General features: G+C 35.5%; 2 protein-coding genes across 3 annotated transcripts in view; one reads left to right on the top strand and one right to left on the bottom strand.

Annotated features, from left to right (window-relative positions):
• pde6a (phosphodiesterase 6A, cGMP-specific, rod, alpha) overlaps nt 1-2,186 on the top strand; it is a 28,769-nt gene extending 26,583 nt beyond the window's left edge. The window contains exon 22 of the mRNA NM_001007160.2: nt 1,749-2,186. Coding sequence (NP_001007161.1) covers nt 1,749-1,798 — 50 coding nt within the window. The 3' untranslated portion in view covers nt 1,799-2,186. The remainder of the gene's footprint in view (nt 1-1,748) is intronic.
• A 7,884-nt stretch (nt 2,187-10,070) lies between these two features.
• The window catches only part of ppargc1b (peroxisome proliferator-activated receptor gamma, coactivator 1 beta), a 62,338-nt gene continuing 54,204 nt past the window's right edge, over nt 10,071-18,204 (bottom strand). For both annotated transcript variants that reach the window (XM_073921837.1, XM_009291061.4), the window contains exons 8-12: nt 16,664-17,201; nt 14,944-15,019; nt 12,928-13,046; nt 12,716-12,846; nt 10,071-10,571 (exon numbers count right to left, since the gene is read on the bottom strand). In XM_073921837.1, the coding sequence (XP_073777938.1) occupies nt 10,480-10,571; nt 12,716-12,846; nt 12,928-13,046; nt 14,944-15,019; nt 16,664-17,201 (956 nt within the window). In that variant the 3' untranslated portion in view covers nt 10,071-10,479. The remainder of the gene's footprint in view (nt 10,572-12,715; nt 12,847-12,927; nt 13,047-14,943; nt 15,020-16,663; nt 17,202-18,204) is intronic.

Raw genomic sequence — 18,204 nt, 5'->3', positions numbered from 1 at the left:
TGCACACAGTCTGAGTTGAAAAGAGCCATGATTAGTTCAAATTTAGTTCACAATTAGTGTCTTTTGGTTTTTGAGTCATTTGTTCATCATTTGACCACATGTAAAGGAAGAGAGATGACTCAAACCCGAGGACTCAAAAAAATGAACCGATCAAATATTTTTCTAGCTGTAAATGCATGATTGGCCACTGTCTTTTAAGTGATAAATGAACGACTCAAACCGAGGACTCGAGTGATGAACAAATCAGATCTTTTTCTGGCTCTGACTGCATGTGATTGGCTACTGTCTTTTTCGTGATGATCAAAGGATTCAAACCCTATCAAGGAATTGAGAAAGAAACTAGTCCTCTCCACCTGTACAAATGTGCGAATGCACAAATAAACAAATCACTCCCTGAGAGGACTCATTGTTCTTGACTCTTACAAAAGATTCATTCAAAATGAATGAATCATTCAAGAATGACTCATCACAGCTCGGAAACACCGCAGAAATCTTTCTAGAGAACCCTAAACCGTGACAGACTCGTCTATTTAGGTTATGGTTATTTAGGCAAATAAAATACAAATGACAAGGGAACCAGGATGTTTAAATAAACAAACTAAAAACTCACCTTTCAAAGATCACCCTCTACTTTACTGAGCAATAGGCTGCGTTCAAAACAGCCTACTACTCAGTAGGTACTGAATTTGAATCAAACGTACTACTCGGTGGTTAGAAAAGTGCCTTCTATTTAGTAAGAATGTGAGCAGTATGACTGGAATTCGGACGTACTACATCCACCATGATCACGTGACCTATCCTCATGAGTTGTGTAGCTTCACTCACAATTATGAATTCTCTCTCGTGTCTCATGGGAAAGCGCTGCGTGCATGGGATGCGCACTTTAGAATCTTGCCGGAAGTAGTAGGTCAACCGGGTTCTTCTCGCATACTGATTTTTGAATTTTATGAATTCGGGCATACTGCTGGGCTCGCATACTGATTTTAGCATATTTTATAGTATGGAATTATGCGGTTTTGGACGCAGCCATAGGCATAGCATTGCGGCATCCTTCACATTTTTGTGTTCTCTTGAAACATTTCCGTTGTGTTTTGATGTTTTTGAAAGTGTGAGAAAATGCAGCACAATTTCCTAATAGTTTGCATTGTCAGAAAATGTAGCGCGTTTTAATAATTTGTTTACGTTGTGTGAAAATGCAGAGTGTTTTTTACAGATGTGTTTGCATTCAAAACGTTTTGCTGTCAAACGGATGAAGATCTTTTCATAATTTGCTGGCGTTTTTTGTAATTGCACTCTCGGCCACCATAAATTACACAAACTTCAGTTTGTTTCTTGCACAAAACTATTGTATGATTTTACTTGTTTTGCGTAGTTATCCTTTTGTGTTTAATGCTGTTTCTCAACCACTTTCCTTGAGGATCACCAGCACTGCATGTTTTGGATGTCTCCTTTGTTTGGCACACCCATTACAGTTGTTTCAGTCTCTGCTAATGAGCTGATGATCTGAATCAGGTGTGTTTGGTTAGGGAGACACTGAAAATGTGCAGAGCTGGTGGTCCTCCAGGATCGTGGTTGAGAAACACTGATTTAATGTATGAAAAAGAGCTGCATGGACATTCTTCAAAATGTCTCCTTTTTTATTCCACAGAATATAGTTTTGTACACAATAAATAAATATTGTTTCTTTAATTTGTAAACCGTTCCGTTAGAAATATATATGCATGTTTACAACTGTGCTTCTCCCACAGGAAACTCTGTCCAACCCGCAGCTCAGTCCAAGACCTGTGTCATTTCCTAGACGTCAAGCAGCACAAAAACACATCGTAAGAATGTACGACAGTGTACCCATAATTTGGACCGCTTTTATTATTTCTCTCAGCAGGATGTCCTGTTAAATCGTTTTGTACTAGTCTTGAGCTTGTAAGTAAAGACATCCCTTTAGTGTTAGAAACAAACTATTACAATGTCTCTTTGACTTTTACAACAATAGCCATGACTGTCAATAGAAAGGTATTTTTAAAGCATTTAAGTACTTTATGGCTGAAACTGTACAGACTAGAGCATTCTTACGAAATAAAACATACATGGGAGTATATTGTGAATACATTTGCTAATTCTATATTGTATTTTTCCATTAATATTTATATGTAGAAATCTAAAAATAAACTGAAAAACTGCTAAGCATAGTCTCTTTCTATTTTCTTGTTTTAAAAAAAGCTTCTTAACTCTGTTGCTGTGCAAAAGAAGACTTCTGCCCTAGGATGCAGTTGTACGCGTGTATGTGTGCTAGTACTAACTGTCCCACTGGGACATACATAACAGTCTTACAAAAGCATTGGATAACACCTAGGGGGTGTTGGCCAAATCGACTGGGAAGGATGAAAGCCGATTGGCAGGACAGCAAAAATAGGCGGACTCAGTGCTAGCATTTACGTCATGTCACAGACGCAGTCACTGCACGTCAATGACTATGATGTCACGTCTTCTGCTACATTTTCCTCACTCTCACAGCAGAGGTGGAGTCAAAATCTGCAACCACCGCAAAAACCAAAATAAGATCTGACGTGATGGCAAATACGCATTCTTACTCTGATAGCTGTGCATTCCTCTCCTTCTCTCTCTCACACACACACACGCACACACAGTGCCGTAGGGAATGATTATTCTGACATCTGAATCACAAACCAACAGAGCGGCAAATTGCCACCAGCCCTCCGAATGGCTGCATTAACAGTGGTTTCATTCAGCATGTTCTGCTACATAACCTCAGTGAAAGAAACTGGCACAATTAGCTGCACATTCTAAAATTGTAGACGGTCTGCATGGATACAACAGAGCAAGCCATTTGCAATTGGCTGGCATTTCAGTGCAGTAACCAATCAGACAGTTTCCGGTTGAGCTATTCTGTTTGTACAATGAAATAGTCATGCGGAACATCAGGGAAAAAAAGTGGCGGCCTTAAAGCAAGTGCTGCTTGGTTTCAAGCATCTTCCGTGCTCTGAAACAGAAAAGTGTTAATTTCTGTGGAAGATATTCTCGCTGTTTACTTGATTGTAAAGTGAAGGTCAGAATTAGACAGCCTACAATTTTCTATATTTCGAGGTTACCGCTTAGTCCTGTTTGAGGTTTCCCAAGAGCAATGAAGGAGCAGTTCGTCACTCTGGAATTATAAGGTTTCTATCTGCATTCTGAATGATTTTGAGATAATGAGCTTCAAAGTTTTTGCATTCCATAGCAAACAGTATGTATGTAACATTTTTTTTAATAAAAAGTCTTAAAATTTAAATAAATGACGAGTTTTTAAAGCATATGCCATGAGCAGGGCCAGACGAAATCTGCGGACGTTTTTTGCCATTTCTGCTGAGAATTTTGGTAAAAATCTGCAGATTTCTGCGGAATTATTTTGGGAGTATCCAGCAGAGTATCATAACTAAACCCTTAATATAATAAATAAAAAGTAATAAATTACTGAATAAAAACTGAATAAATTCAGATTTACACATTTACTCAAGTTAAAAAACAGAGTTAATAATGGGCTAAAATCTGCGGAATTCTGCAGAAATTCTGCGGAATTCTGTGCGCACATATTCCGTGTGGGCCTACGAGTTTCAAAATTATTACCTTACAGAAAAAGAAGAAATAAATAAAACAAAAAAAAGACCACTATACGATACTTCTCGTTTATTAGTGTAAATCTGGCTCTTGGTGATAATTATCTTGCAAACCTTATTTAACTGGCAGATTATCTTAACAGTTTTTACTGACTTTCCAAGATGTTAGGCCTTTTTTAAAGTGACTGGAACTCTCCAAAAGCAGGTTGTCCAGTTGAACGCCAAAGGGACGACCTTTCAGCCACATCTCAAGAAGGTAGTCATTTCATATTTGTGATTTCCAGATTATTGCATCTTTACAATGTCACTAACTCATTCAAGTCCCACAAAAAGACTGGTCGTCCACCAAAGACAAATGCACGAGAGAACAGGATAATATGGAGAATCTCAATGATCAATCAGGTCAACACTGCAGCTGGAATTGCTCAGCGATTCAGGATAAGGATTTGTCTTGGCATATTGTTTTAACATTTGGGAGAATTTGGACTATAATAAGCAGTGACCAAACATCTCATCAGCAGAAAGAAGCCTAGATTAACCTTTAATCAAAAGGCCAGATTAAATACAGAAGTCATTGGGTCTATGTATACTTATGCAAATGTGTTTAAATCTACATTTACTCAGTTTTTACATTAATTCCAGTAATATTATTGAATAATATGCAAATGTTTAATTGATTTATGTTCAATACAGTTTGAAAAGTAAAAGTTTCTGTCTTTTAGTAGCTATATGAGACTTACTTTGTTTACCAAATAAGTGATTCTGATTGGATTTGTGTTAAAAAGCAAATTTTTCATATCATGTTAAGTTTTTATTTACTACGCTCTCATTATTTATTTATTTGACAAAATTCTGTGCAGAAATAGCAAATAATTCTGTCTGGCCTTTTATAAGTGCCCTTTTAAGGGTCCTTTATAGCTCTGAAAGCGTTCACTAGATTGTTTGAAATCCACACCTATCAGCTGATCCATCAGCGGATCTGTGGGCAGTTCAGCTGATAGACTTAGCCTCCATTTATGTTGCTCAGTGAAGAACATGGTTTAATATTACCAATATGCCAATAACAGACATTTAAGTTGAGTAATGTGAGAACAATGGTCAAATTTAATATAACGATTTAACCTGCATGGAAACGTTGTCATATTAAATTTGTTTTTGAGAGCTAAAGTGGCAGTGTTCTTGCTTTTTCAATTGTGTCTGCCTTAATCAAGCTCCTGCCTTTTAGTATTATTTGGACGTGTGCACACTGATGTTTTTCTTGTTGTAGAACAATAGTCAACCCATAACTACTCTTTCATTAGCTGCTCCTGACATAACATGATATCAAGTCAGCCGACTGATCCAGATATTCGGCATGCTAGATATTTGTTTGTTTTTTTTGCCAGCGAACCTCTTTGATACATTGTTAAGTAGTTCGCACATAAGTATTGCAGAGAGCAGATCACCCGCTGATTTTTTACTCTATCACAGCCAGACTTGTCAACGAGTTCCTTAATCTGCAAACCATGCTAAAATGAGCTTGGCATAAGGTAGGATGTTGTTCTGATGTATACTTGTGTATATATAATTTGCTGATGTGAGTACAAAGAGACACACCTGCCCATTTCAATGATGAAAGCAATTTTAAAGGGTTAGTTCACTATAAAAAGTAAATGATGTTATTAATTGCTCACCCTTGTTTCGTTCTAATCTCTCGAGACCTTCATTCATTTTCGGAAAGCAAATTAAGATATTTTAGATGAAACCCAAGAGCTCTCTCTCATCCTCCGTGGAGAGCAGAGGTCCTGAGATGTTCAAAGTCCAGAAAAGGAACCAAAAATGTGTGCACTTTTTTAGCACTTTTACTATGAGCAAAACAACGCTTCCTTTCTGGACTTCTCGTGAACATTATTGTCTTTGGAGAATGGGAGAGCTTTCGGATTTCATCTAAAATATCTCAGTTCCTATGATGTAAAAGTCTCAGAGGATTGGAACGAGGGTTAGTAATAACGTCTATTTCTTTAATCTGTTTAGGACTGAGGGAATACATCATGTTTATCATCAAACTAGTGGAACGCTGAACCCTTAAAAGGCCCATATGCTTTTAACCACATTGGTACATCTGTAACCTTAATATATTTTAGCATATTTCAAATACAATAATTCCATCAGAGTTTTAACTTGATTGCATTACTAATGAAAAATGCTGATCAAAAGCTTCTCTAGATTTGATCTCCACTGTATATTTATATTTACAATATTTTTATTTACTATTATTTACTATGATCTTCTATAGTATGTGAAGCTCCTTTGACACAATCTACATTGTAAAAGTGCTGTACAAATAAAGGTGAATTGAATTGAATATTTCTGGTCAGTAATGCAAACACATGAATTCAATACAAAGTTGAATATTGTTCATTATGGATTTTATTTTTTTTTGGAGGCAAAACAATGAATATATGTACTTTTTTGTTGTTGTTTTTTTTTTTTACAGTATAGGAGGATCAGTTTCTACAGTTTAATAATGTAAACAATCTCAGAAGAGAAATGTGTTCAGTTTAAAAGGAAGCCATCATCTTTTTTTAAAACTATTTACATGAATTAAAATATAATTTATGACATCAAATAATTTCCACTATATAGATTTGATCTAGGAAACTAGATTTTAACAATTTAAAAATACTGAAATGCATTTGTCTCCACATTCTCATGATGTATGAAAATCACACGATACAGAGAAAAAGAAATGAAAATAAAACCAACACCATTTCAAGACATCCAAACTAAGTGGCATATAAATAAAAAAAAAACAACTCAAAACCAATATATGTAAAAATATAAAATCTTACTATCAGTATTTACCAAAAAAAACTACGTTAAAAAAAGGAAAATCATAGCGAATTTGATAGTCATTAGATGTAAATAGTCAAAAAACGAAATCAATAAAAACAAGTCAATGAAGAAAACAATGTATGCCCTTTGACTCAGATTTTGTTTCCACAAAAGACAAGGTCTTAAAGCAGCAAAACAATGCGACATAGATGTGCGATTCATTAACTGATGCTCTGGCACCATAATGACACAAATGCTAGATCCGCTTCTTGATAAAAAAAAAAGGATCCAAGGTTTAGCACAGACGATATAAACTTTCCCAGAATCTGATTCGAGCAGAAAACTCTCTTCAATCTTGAAAGAGCGTGTACTGTGTTAACAACAAACTTCAGGGCTGTATATGTAGTGAAATAGAAGTGACATTTTGTATGAACTAAAATAAAAAAGGAAGAAATCACATGCGCTCCTTTACTCAATCTCTCTCTCACACACAGGATCAAGCCAAACAATCATGACATTCGTGAAATGGATTTGATGTTATACCACACGCTTCTCCGGTATCCAAACATCAAATGTACTTTTTGGTCAACTTGTCTAGCGATTGCTAAAATGAGGGCTGGAAAAATGTATTGCATTGAAGAAGGTTCCCTTTGGAAGTTTTTTTTATTTTTTTTTTATTTTTTTATTATTATTTTTAATTTGGATCTGTACATTCTAGATTGACAGTGCTGAAATGTATTGAAGTGTTCTGAAACACTGAATAAAATGGTCTATAACAAATTATATCATCTATATATTTATCTACACAAACACACAAATATATATGTATATATATATAATCATATATATATGTATATACCTTTTATAATATGGCTGTATTGAAAAAAGTTTACTCACTTCAGTAAAGAAAACACATTGGATTGTAAAGGAGATCAGATAGGATTGATAGCTTTGTTTTCCCCTAGGGTTTAAGGCTCTCCTTGTGAGATTGGGCTGTCTGTGTATTTTCCTAATGAAAGCCAGCGGTTTTTAACCGTCAACCTTCGTTTTTTTCCCGAACCATCTGAGCTGTCTACAACACCGTACAGTACAGGATCCAATTTCCCCTAAAACGACCAATCTCTCCAGTGAGAAAGGCTCACTCTGATCTCTTAAGCGGTATTGCATCTCAATTGCATAAAACGAAAACACATTAAAGTCATTAAAAAGAACCATTTCTAAAGAGACACTTCATATATATATATATATAACTGTGTTTGACTTATGAAGCCATTTCAACAAAAGTTCCCTTCTGGATTTCCCTGTATTGCTTAACGCTGCATCATGGGGTTCACCAACAAACCAATCAGATCCACCCTTTAAAACCACACGTTACCACGTCGCTGTACAGCACATAACCATACATCTCATGATTACACAAGACACAGTGCTATATACACATTATATACGTCTCTCTCTCTATATATATATATATATAATCATGTAAACCAGCACATCTCTTGCTTGTTTAGTAGTAGACATACTAAGCACAAACACTCATTCAGCTTGTTTTCTCAAGATGGGCAAATTGGTCAGTGTTCAGAGGCCGTGTCAAGGTAACAGCTCGGTACCGTAAAAGGGAAACGTCCTGATAGGGTACTTTAACACTGAATAAGGCGTTCTGTACTTAGTGTGCGCTCTAGTAAAAGTCGAAAGAGAATTCAGTCATGTAAACATTCAGGTTAGGGGTGTGTGTTTCTGGATAAAGGGGAGAGTAAAGAGAGACCCGGCGGCCTACTCCAAACCATACATGCGCACACTCTCGCTCACAACTGCACTAGATCCACAAGGAAACCCTGTAGAATAAAAGCAACGGTCCCAGCGTATAATAACAATAATAATAAGGGACGGACCCATCCCTAGACCCCGTAAAAGACACAGATGACACGCAGTTATACACTGGTACATGTTTAGACTTCAAAAAACACACACACAAAAGACAAATAGAGCAGTAGCCACAAGGTAAGAGCTAGAAAAAACCCGCAGATCTTCATCCCCCGTCAGAAAGGAGAGAGTAAAAAAAGAGTGTTTGAGCTTAGAGAGAGAGAAAGAGGATGAGAGAGTGACATGTAAACAAAGTAGAAACGCGACTGCGTCTCTAATGAGATTGAGCTCTGGAAAGATCTTCCTCCTAGTTTACCGCCACCCTTCTCTCAACCGCCGATAGGAGTGCTTCAGTGCGGGACCACCTAGAGCTGTGCGAGGGCAATGCTACTGGAGGAGTCCAACCACATGACTGTGCTTTTAAGTCTAAACCAATTGGCTGAGAAGTAAAGTGCGGTCACGCTAGTGGGAATTTTGGTGAGATTTAATTGTTGTGAACTGACTTTCTGTCTTTCTGAGCTTATTTTGAATATTATTTATAACGACTTGATTAAACAAGTTTACTTAATTTAACAAGTAACAAGCTATCATTGGTCCTGGGCGATGGGACTGAAGGTGTGCTTTGGGGCAACAAAATCTGTGAGGGAAAAATGGTCGATGATTAAATAACAAAAAGTTTTTTTTTGTTTGAAGCAGCTTGGCAATGCTAACCTTGCTTCAATTGGTAAACTATAAATTACCACTGGACTGGGCCAATGACACCAAAAGGGGAATTAAATCTATGCAAAGAAACGGCAAAATTAAAAAACAAACTAATTTGAACAAAATCAGGTAAAAATGAAGTAGATTTGATGAGTTTGAGGCAGTTCGCTAAAGTGAACTTTCCTGAAGACAACTAGCATTGGATCAATATGTGCAATACATGGCTATGATGGCTCCGCCTCCTTTGGCATGAATTTTGGATAGTGTTTATTATGTTAATGGATGGAAAATGTAGCACCAATAACATTAAAGTCGCTTTAAGCAGTGTGGGGGTCACTTGGGGAGGTTTACTAACAGCAAATCATTGCTCGGATGACATTTTTACACCTAAATGAATAACAGAGAAGAACTTTTGGAGTAAATATATCAGGGCTTTAAGTTTTTCCTTAGGCAAAATGACAGCAATTTGTGGAAAGAAATTTCATCAAGCAATTGTTAATATGACTACACTTACATCTGATGGGCATATTCTACCAGTTTTGAAGTTTGATGATTATTTGACATTGGATTGGGTTGCTTTCGCTCCTTCCAAAAAATGAGTTAAAGGTGAAATGTGCTTTTCTGCACCACAAACTCTTTTCTGATAGGTCAGCCTAAAAAAGCCCCACTCTATACTCTTACAACTGGTTTAGTCAGGCTGCTCAATAGAACAGAGCAATGTTTTAGTAAAGAATTTCAACAGTTGTCGCCCCAATTTAAGCTGGAATATGAGAAAAATATTACACACATCGACTTCAAAGTAGCACAGTCTGGGTTGGACTTGTTTGTGTCTGACAACCCAGCAGCAAAAGCCCCTTCAACATACCAGAGGAAGGCAGAAGCCAGACCAAAGAAGCACTACCTCGTTTGAGTGCATAGATGAAATTAAGGAAGCACTAAAATTACAAAAAGACTACTTTTTTTTCTTGACTTTTTGATTTGTAAACTCTACCTTGTAGGATTTTTTTGTTTGTTGTTTTTCTTTTAAACCCACTTTTCATCGCAACACACACGCACACACAGAGTTGAACATCCACAAAGTTTCGCTAATACAAAGCAGTTATTGTTTATATATCTGTACGACAAAATGGTGAAAGCACCTTGCGGGTCTATGAAGAGTGACAAAGGGGTACAAATAAAAAAAAGAACACACACGTCACAACAACCAATGGAAAAGAGTGCGGTTTGCTACGAAGCCCGAGCCGCTCGCAACGTCATGAATGGCATCAAACACACAAGAAAAGCAGCACTTGTGTCCGGTGTCTCAGAGCTGTTCGTTTGTAATCCTCCTGCCCCCCAAATGTCCTCCAATCCTCAGTTAGAAGTGACAAGGTCTATATATATCTTTTTTTATTCCAATGTTCAAAATGTAAACATGAAGAAGTGCCTTGGTTGAGGTGCTGAGGCGAGTCCCGGACGGGGCGTGAAACTGGAGGCGTGGTAAGGCGAGTCAGCGATGCAGGCTCCTCTGAGCTTCTTTCAGCAGAGCATCAAAGTCCAGTGCATCATACTTGCTCTTCACTGGACCTGGACCTGCCTCATCTGAACACACACATAGACATGCTTAGATTAAAACTATAAAAGAAATCAAATAGGTACAGTTGAAGTCAGAGTTATTAAACCCCCTAAATTATTAGCCCCCCTGTTTATTTTTTCCCACCAATTTCCGTTTAACAGAGAGAAGATTTTTCAACACATTTCTAAACATAATAGTTTTAATAACTCATCTCTAATAACTAATTTATTTTCTCTTTCCATGATGGCAGTTCAAATATTTTACTAGATATGTTTCAAGATAAGGTAATTAGGCAAGTCATTGTATAACGATGGTTTGTTCAGTAGACTATCAAAAAATATACATAGCTTAAAGGGGCTAATAATTTTGACCTTAAAATGGTGTTTAAAAAAATTAAATACTGTTTTTATTCAAGCCGAAATAAAACAAACGAGACTTTCTCCAGAAGAAAAAAATATTATTAGACATACTGTGAAAATTTCCTTGCTCTGTAAACATCATTTGGGAAATATTTAAAAAAGAAAAAAACATTCAAAGGGGGTTTAATAATTCTGACTTCAACTGTACACAATAAATAAATTATAATAGAATTGTTAAGTTTACTGATGATGGACATAACTGCATATAAATTCATGTTATTAAAATTATTCATTTTCTTTTGGGCTTAGTCCCTCATTAATAACGGGTCGCCTCAGCAGGATGAACCACAAACTTATAGCAGCAGATGCACTTCCCAACACTGGGAAACACCCATACACTCTTGCATTCACACACACACGGCCAATTTAGCTTACTCCATGCACCTATACTGCATTTCTTTGATCTGTTGGGAAAACCAGAGCACCTGAAGGTGAATTATTATTTTAATTCAGCATTTTATTATTATATTATGTCATATAAATAAATAAGTAAATATAGAAATACTATATGCATAGACAGTAAAATAATACTTCATTAATAAATCAAATATATAATATATTTAAATAATACATTTCTGTACAGGCACAAGCAAAAAATATATATTTGTTTTTACTTTGGAATTTTTTTGTTTTTTGCCACAGGAAAAATAAAAGCATTTTCTAAGTGAATATTGTTTCTGCATCTTTTTATTAGCATATTATTATTATTTATATTATTTTAAAGTTCTTTGATATTTTCAATAAACGTTTAGTTTAATATTTGCTCTTATTTTTTGTCATTTTAATTTACATATTTTTAGTGAGTACTTCAATTTAAGTTTTGCATCTAAGATGTATAATATGTAGATTTTTTAATTTACATTGTATGTTTAATATCAGATTTATTAATTTTTTTAATTTATGGCAATTTTTTATCAGCTATGAATAGCAACACTGCTTAATAACATAATTACTAATTCAATATTTTACACAAAGTATCTTACTACATAACTCAGAACTGTATTTCACGGTTTGCTTTTACTTTTTATGCATTTATTTGGCTTAGTCTCTATTTCAGAGGTCGCCACAGCCGAATGAATCTGGGAAACATTTCACACACACACTTAAGCCCTGCTCACGCTGTGAGAGTTCAGCCTCGATTTTGCAAACTCCACACAGAATCGCCAACTGACCCAGCTGAGGCTCGAACCAGCAACCTTCTTGCTGTGAGGCCACAGCACTATCTACTGCGTCACCTCCCTCAATCAAGTTTGTTTTTTTGCCCTTCATAAGAAAAGGTTTGTGCACCCCTGATCACCCCAGAGCCGTTAATAAACATATTGTTAGTTTCACCACTCATGTGGGCAGCAGTTTTTTTTTGTTTGCATCCTATCTGCTATATGTAATATAATCTGACTCAGCACATTCGATTAGACAGTGAGTCTGGTATAAAAATGAACAAATTATGAGGCGAGCAGCTTTTTCATTATCGTCGTCTGGAACTGACTTCACACATTGTTTAGACCATCGCCTTGAAGTAATAGCAAAGCACTGCGGTGTACCGGCCTGAATATAATTAAAACTGCAGCCTGCTTCTTCAAGTGGGTCAACCAAGAATCAAAAAGTCTTTTTTTTCCTATTTAAATGCAAATGAAGTTGAATTAGGCCGTTTATTAGCTTAGAAAGGAGAAGACACTTTCCTCTGACTCAGAGAAGCAGACGACTGATGCAAAGAGAAGATCAAAGACATGGAAAACTCTCTGTTCTCTTACCCAGATCTATGTAACGCTTTCTGCCAAACCGCCGACTGCCGTTTCCGCCACTCGGACCGAGCAAATCCCACCTGTGCCGTGAGGTCTGGCCGTTCTGAGTGTGCCTCAGTGTGATCACTCCACAACGCTCCCTAAACAAACACATGGAAACATCAGGAGTCCGCTCTCCCACTCATCATCAAGTCAGGCAAGTAGACAAAAATGAAACCCACTCTTTTTTGATGACCACTTTACAATCCTCTGGATGGCCGAAGGCCTCGAAGCGCTTGCGCAGCATGGTCTGAGTCACGCTGCTTGGAAGGTTGTGAATGTAGATCACTTGGCACTTGTTCTGAAAATGCACATGCAATATGATAAATATGTTTAACAATGCTTTTAAACAAATAAATTATCTGAATAGAGATGTGCTGCACACTGCTACTGGAAAAATTGTGGTATGAACAGTATATTTCCAACGGTTTGATATCACAATTTTGCTCACTTCGATATTGCTTCAAAATCTGTGGCTGAAACCAGTAATCTTAACAACAGAACGATACAATATGACTCGAATCAGCGTACTTGAAACTGGTAAATAAGGACTGTACTAGAAGTGAAAACTGGCATTACTTTGAATATGAAACAGATGGTAAAGGTGAACCAACTGACCTTATGCACCTGTGTGCAAGCACTGCTATTAATCATGTGTTGCTACAGGAGACACATCCAATCTTTTAATCTTGCAGTTCCACAAATTTAGAGATGGACAGGTGAGTGCATTATTCAACTTTCATAAATTAAGATTAAGACACCTGATCAATTGTATATATATATATATATATATATATATATATATATATATATATATATATATATATATATGTAACATCACTATGTAACATCAAAGCTCAAATGTGCATGTTACATACTAGTTTTGGTCTTGAAATAGTTATATTAAGCACTTGCGCTTAAATCTATCAGATATTATTTGAATATGAATGAGGGAAGAGTTTTGCTATATTCATTTTTAGTTTCAATAACATGAAGAAATAATATAATATGATATAATATAATATAATATAATATAATATAATATAATATAATATAATATAATATAATATAATATAATATAATATAATATAATATAATATAATATGGCAATGGTTTTGCTGTGCTGCCCACTGCCAATATGCAGCAGCCGAGAGAGATTTAATGTTTTTTTTTCTTCAGTTATTTAAATGGGATCTAAAAATAATCTGATAAAGCACGAAACTTAAATAATATAATTTTGCGCTTTTTATGCATTTGCTTTGATTCGCAGTAAATAAAAGTTTAATAAATCAGAATTAATGAGATGAGAAATGCACTCACCTGTCAGTCTCTAAATTCACTGAAAAATAAAAATCTTGACTTAACGAATAATACTGTACATTAAAGTAAGCTTTGTTATCATTTATTACGTAACCTGACCTAACAGTGATAGAGAAATATTTTATATATTTTAAATGAATTATTGATGATAAATAAACTAATACATACAGTTGAAATCAGAATTATTAATCCCCCTTTGATTTTTTTTCTTTTTTAAATATTTCCCAAATTATGTTTAGCAGAGCAAGGAAATTTTCAAAATATACCTGATAATATTTTTCCTTCTGGAGAAAGTCTTATTTGTTTTATTTCGGCTAGAATAAAAGCAGTTATACATTTTTTCAAAACCATTTTAAGGTCAAAACTATTAGCCCCTTTAAGCTATATTTGTTTTCGATAGTCTACAGAACAGACCATCGTTATACAATAACTTGCCTGATTACCCTAACCTGCCTAGTTAACCTAATTAACCAAGTGAAGCCTTTAAATGTCACTTTAAGTTGTATTGAAGTATCTTGAAAAATATCTAGTCAAATATTATTTACTGTCATCATGGCACAGATAAAATAAATCAGTTATTAGAAATGAGTTATTAAAACTATTATGTTTAGAAATGTGCTGAACAAATCTTCGTTAAACAGAAACCTAACAAAGTTTTATTAAAATGTAATACATTTTTGTTACATGGGTATTAATATGTATGGTATTGTTTTATTATCGATACTGAGACATTACATTCTGTAATTGTACCAAATCCAAAATAATGGTATTAACCCAGCCCTAGTGGTGACAGGAAGAACAAAACATTCATCTTTGGCATTTTATAATGGGTTTTTCAATGCTACAATGACTAAAACTGGTTTGAAAAAACAACCTACCCCATCATTTTCCTGTCCACACTTTGTCTTGCTCCTTTTTTCATTTGCTCCATGACACGTCTCTGAGCTTTCATCGCTGTAAGAAGGAGGACAGGTTTGCATTACAAAAACTGAATAATAAATGCAAATGAATCTTGATGATGAAGATCTTGTTAACACGATACTGGTACTGTATTTAATTGAAAGACAGATATCAAATATTACTCGTATATCTCTGAGATGTAAATGTAAAAGTGTTCTATTGCTTGACAATGACAACAGCTATGCTAACAGCATAGGCATATAGCCTAACAGGCAAAGGACAATTGCATGTGAGCTGCAGGCTTTTTATCATTGCTGAACACGACTTCATTAACAGTTATATGTATTATCATATGCCAAACTACAAACAGAATTCCGAAATCTATAAACTAAAAACATCTAATCATCATTAAGTGAAGTGTAATTATGTAATACAAAAAAGGATCAGCAATCTGTTTAGCTTTTTAAAAAGTAAAATAATTACTGTATCGTTGGAACATTATTAGAAACTCCAGACAATGTGTAATTAGTTACTACACAGCACTGATGGGGAGTACTTTTTTAGGGGGTGAACTATTTCTTTAAGGTGACAAAACTGCACACTAATACTGCTACATATTGCTAATTTTGACATTTTGGGCTTTTTGTTTGTTTTGTTTAGACTATAAAATAATTTGTTTTTGTTTAAAGTATAATAAAAAAAACCTCCAAAACATTTTTATGTGCTTCTTTTATCACATCATCAATTTGTGTCTACAGATTTTAAATGGCTTTTTTCCCTCAAAAATATATATTTTTCATCTGTTTGAGCCAAACCCCAGCAGTACATACTATACATACACAAAACTTCAGTTTTATTCATATCTATTTGGAAGGATTTTATAGAAGCATCTGTTCATAAATAATTTAGCTGATAATATTTTATTCTACCAAAATAATGAAAATAAAGTTTTCTGACTATCTGACTGATATACTGCTGGTTAAGAGCTCGACTACAGTGCCAATTTGGATTGGTCAATTCACCTATGGACTGTGAGAGGAAACTGGGGAGCCTGGGGGAAACTCACACAAGCAAGGAATCATCCAATTATTAAATCATGCGTTAGCTAATGTGGGACCAGCCGTGATCAATCATAAGCACGTGCTCCTCTTGAAATTAGTTTATAAATAAACTTCACTTGATTAAATTATGCCTCAATGGCAAATTTAAACATAACATTCTGCTAAAATTGTAATACAAAAAAACCCTGCCATTATTATTCTTATTTTTTTTAATTCCCAGGTTCTGTTGGTTGCATTTTCCAAATTTCCATTGTCAATCTAATCAAGCCAATTGTACTCATTTGTTTTGACTCAATTTGGAATTTCCTCAACCATTGCAGATCCAGGGGGGATCAGAGTGGGCGCTCCAGCTTGGCCTCACCCTGAACTTCTTAATGCAATCAATCAGCTGAGGAAGTATGGTAATAACTCGGTGTTGTTTTCATTACTTCAGTATTTACTCTATTAACCTGCAGTGTCTTAAAGAGCTATTTTAGTGTCACTATATGTGTGTGACATTATACATGCGTTTAAGCTGACAAATGTCCTGTATCACTTTTCAAAGTTATTTGTTAATTAAACTCATTGAACTCAAAATGTTCAGATTTCTGAGTTCACCAAAATGCAGCTTATTCAAACTGAATGGCAAACTCAGTACCTGAAGGAGAGTTTGCAGCTGGGGGAAGGAGGTGAACAGGACACTGGCGACTGGGCGTCCAGCTCTGGGCTTGGAGATCGGACAGGTGAGTGTTCACTGGTCTCCTCTGGACTGGGCAGCTCAACCAGAGAATTAACCTCAGTCCTTTGCTGGCAGTCTGTTAATACCCTCTCCTCCTCCTTTTCTTCCATCTCTTCTTTCTCCACATCCATCTCCATTTCTTCCTCTTCATCTTTCTCTTTCACTTCCACATGGCACTGAGAGCCATTTAGCACTGCTGTTGTCTTACGACTCTCTCCCAGCCCCATCAGGCAGTAATCATGGTCCCCATAAGCACGTTGCGTCCCACCCTTAGAGTCTATATCCCCCGTTTGACCCATGCGGCGCAGCTGGGCATACAGTTCTGTCTGTTCAGGGAGTTTGCGCATATTAGCCCGCATCAGGCATGAGCTTTTGGTGCTGAGATCCGCTTTTGCGTCGGGTTTGAAGAGCTCATCTTCCACTGGTTTATGGGGAGGTGTGGTGGGGGGAGTCAGGCCTGCAAAACACACACACACACTCGCTCATTAATCACTGCGACAGGCACAACCAAATGCACTGTAATAACACCCAGTATTCTGTTATTAGTCATGGTGTACAAGAGCTATGAAATGAACATAATTAATGACGCTTACGAAAGAAGTCATACATAATATTATGCGTGTGTAATATATAATAATGAAGGATAATCTTGAATCGGTTATTATTAGTGGCTGTTGCTAAGGCAATTATCTATATTGGTATTGCTGAAACGCTTTTAAGCATTCATTATGAAATGAAAAATATTTATGAAACTGTAATAATATTGCCATATATATATATATATATATATATATATATATATATATATATATATATAAATATATACATACATACATACATACATATATATATATATGTGTGTGTGTGTGTGTGTGTGTGTGTGTGTGTGTGTGTGTGTGTGTGTGTGTGTGTGTGTGTGTGTGTGTGTGTGTGTGTGTGTGTGTGTGTGTGTATGTACATTATTCAATTATTTGACAGAATATTGACACTTTTAATGAAAGCCAAATTCAATTACTTGCACTGAAAAAGTAGTCACAAAAACATTCGGGACACAATAATAATGGCCTCATGACAATAATGGTTATGACAGATTTATGACAAATTATGCTGTATTGGTAATGCCAAGTTGTCAAGACAAAGATAGGTTGGGATGTATTTGTTTATGTCAAGTTATCTCAAACTATGTTATATTTGCATTTAATATGACATAACTGAGTGAATGACACTTAAAGATAATTGTTATAAGCACGCTTAAAAATATCATTCATGACATGCAAATTTTTCATGAAAGTCTTTTGAACGCCCCTTAGAGTAAAGTGTTCCCATTACATTTAAAGTAAATAATAGTTTTCAATTTTAATATATTTTAAAATACAATGCATTCTTGTCATGGTAAGGCAAAATTTTCAGAAATGTTACTCCAGTCTTCAATGTCACACACAATCAATCACATGATTAAA

The sequence above is a fragment of the Danio rerio genome, chromosome 14, assembly GCF_049306965.1.
Source record: "Danio rerio strain Tuebingen ecotype United States chromosome 14, GRCz12tu, whole genome shotgun sequence".
Lineage (NCBI taxonomy): Eukaryota > Metazoa > Chordata > Actinopteri > Cypriniformes > Danionidae > Danio > Danio rerio.
This window is presented reverse-complemented; position numbering and strand designations above follow the sequence as displayed.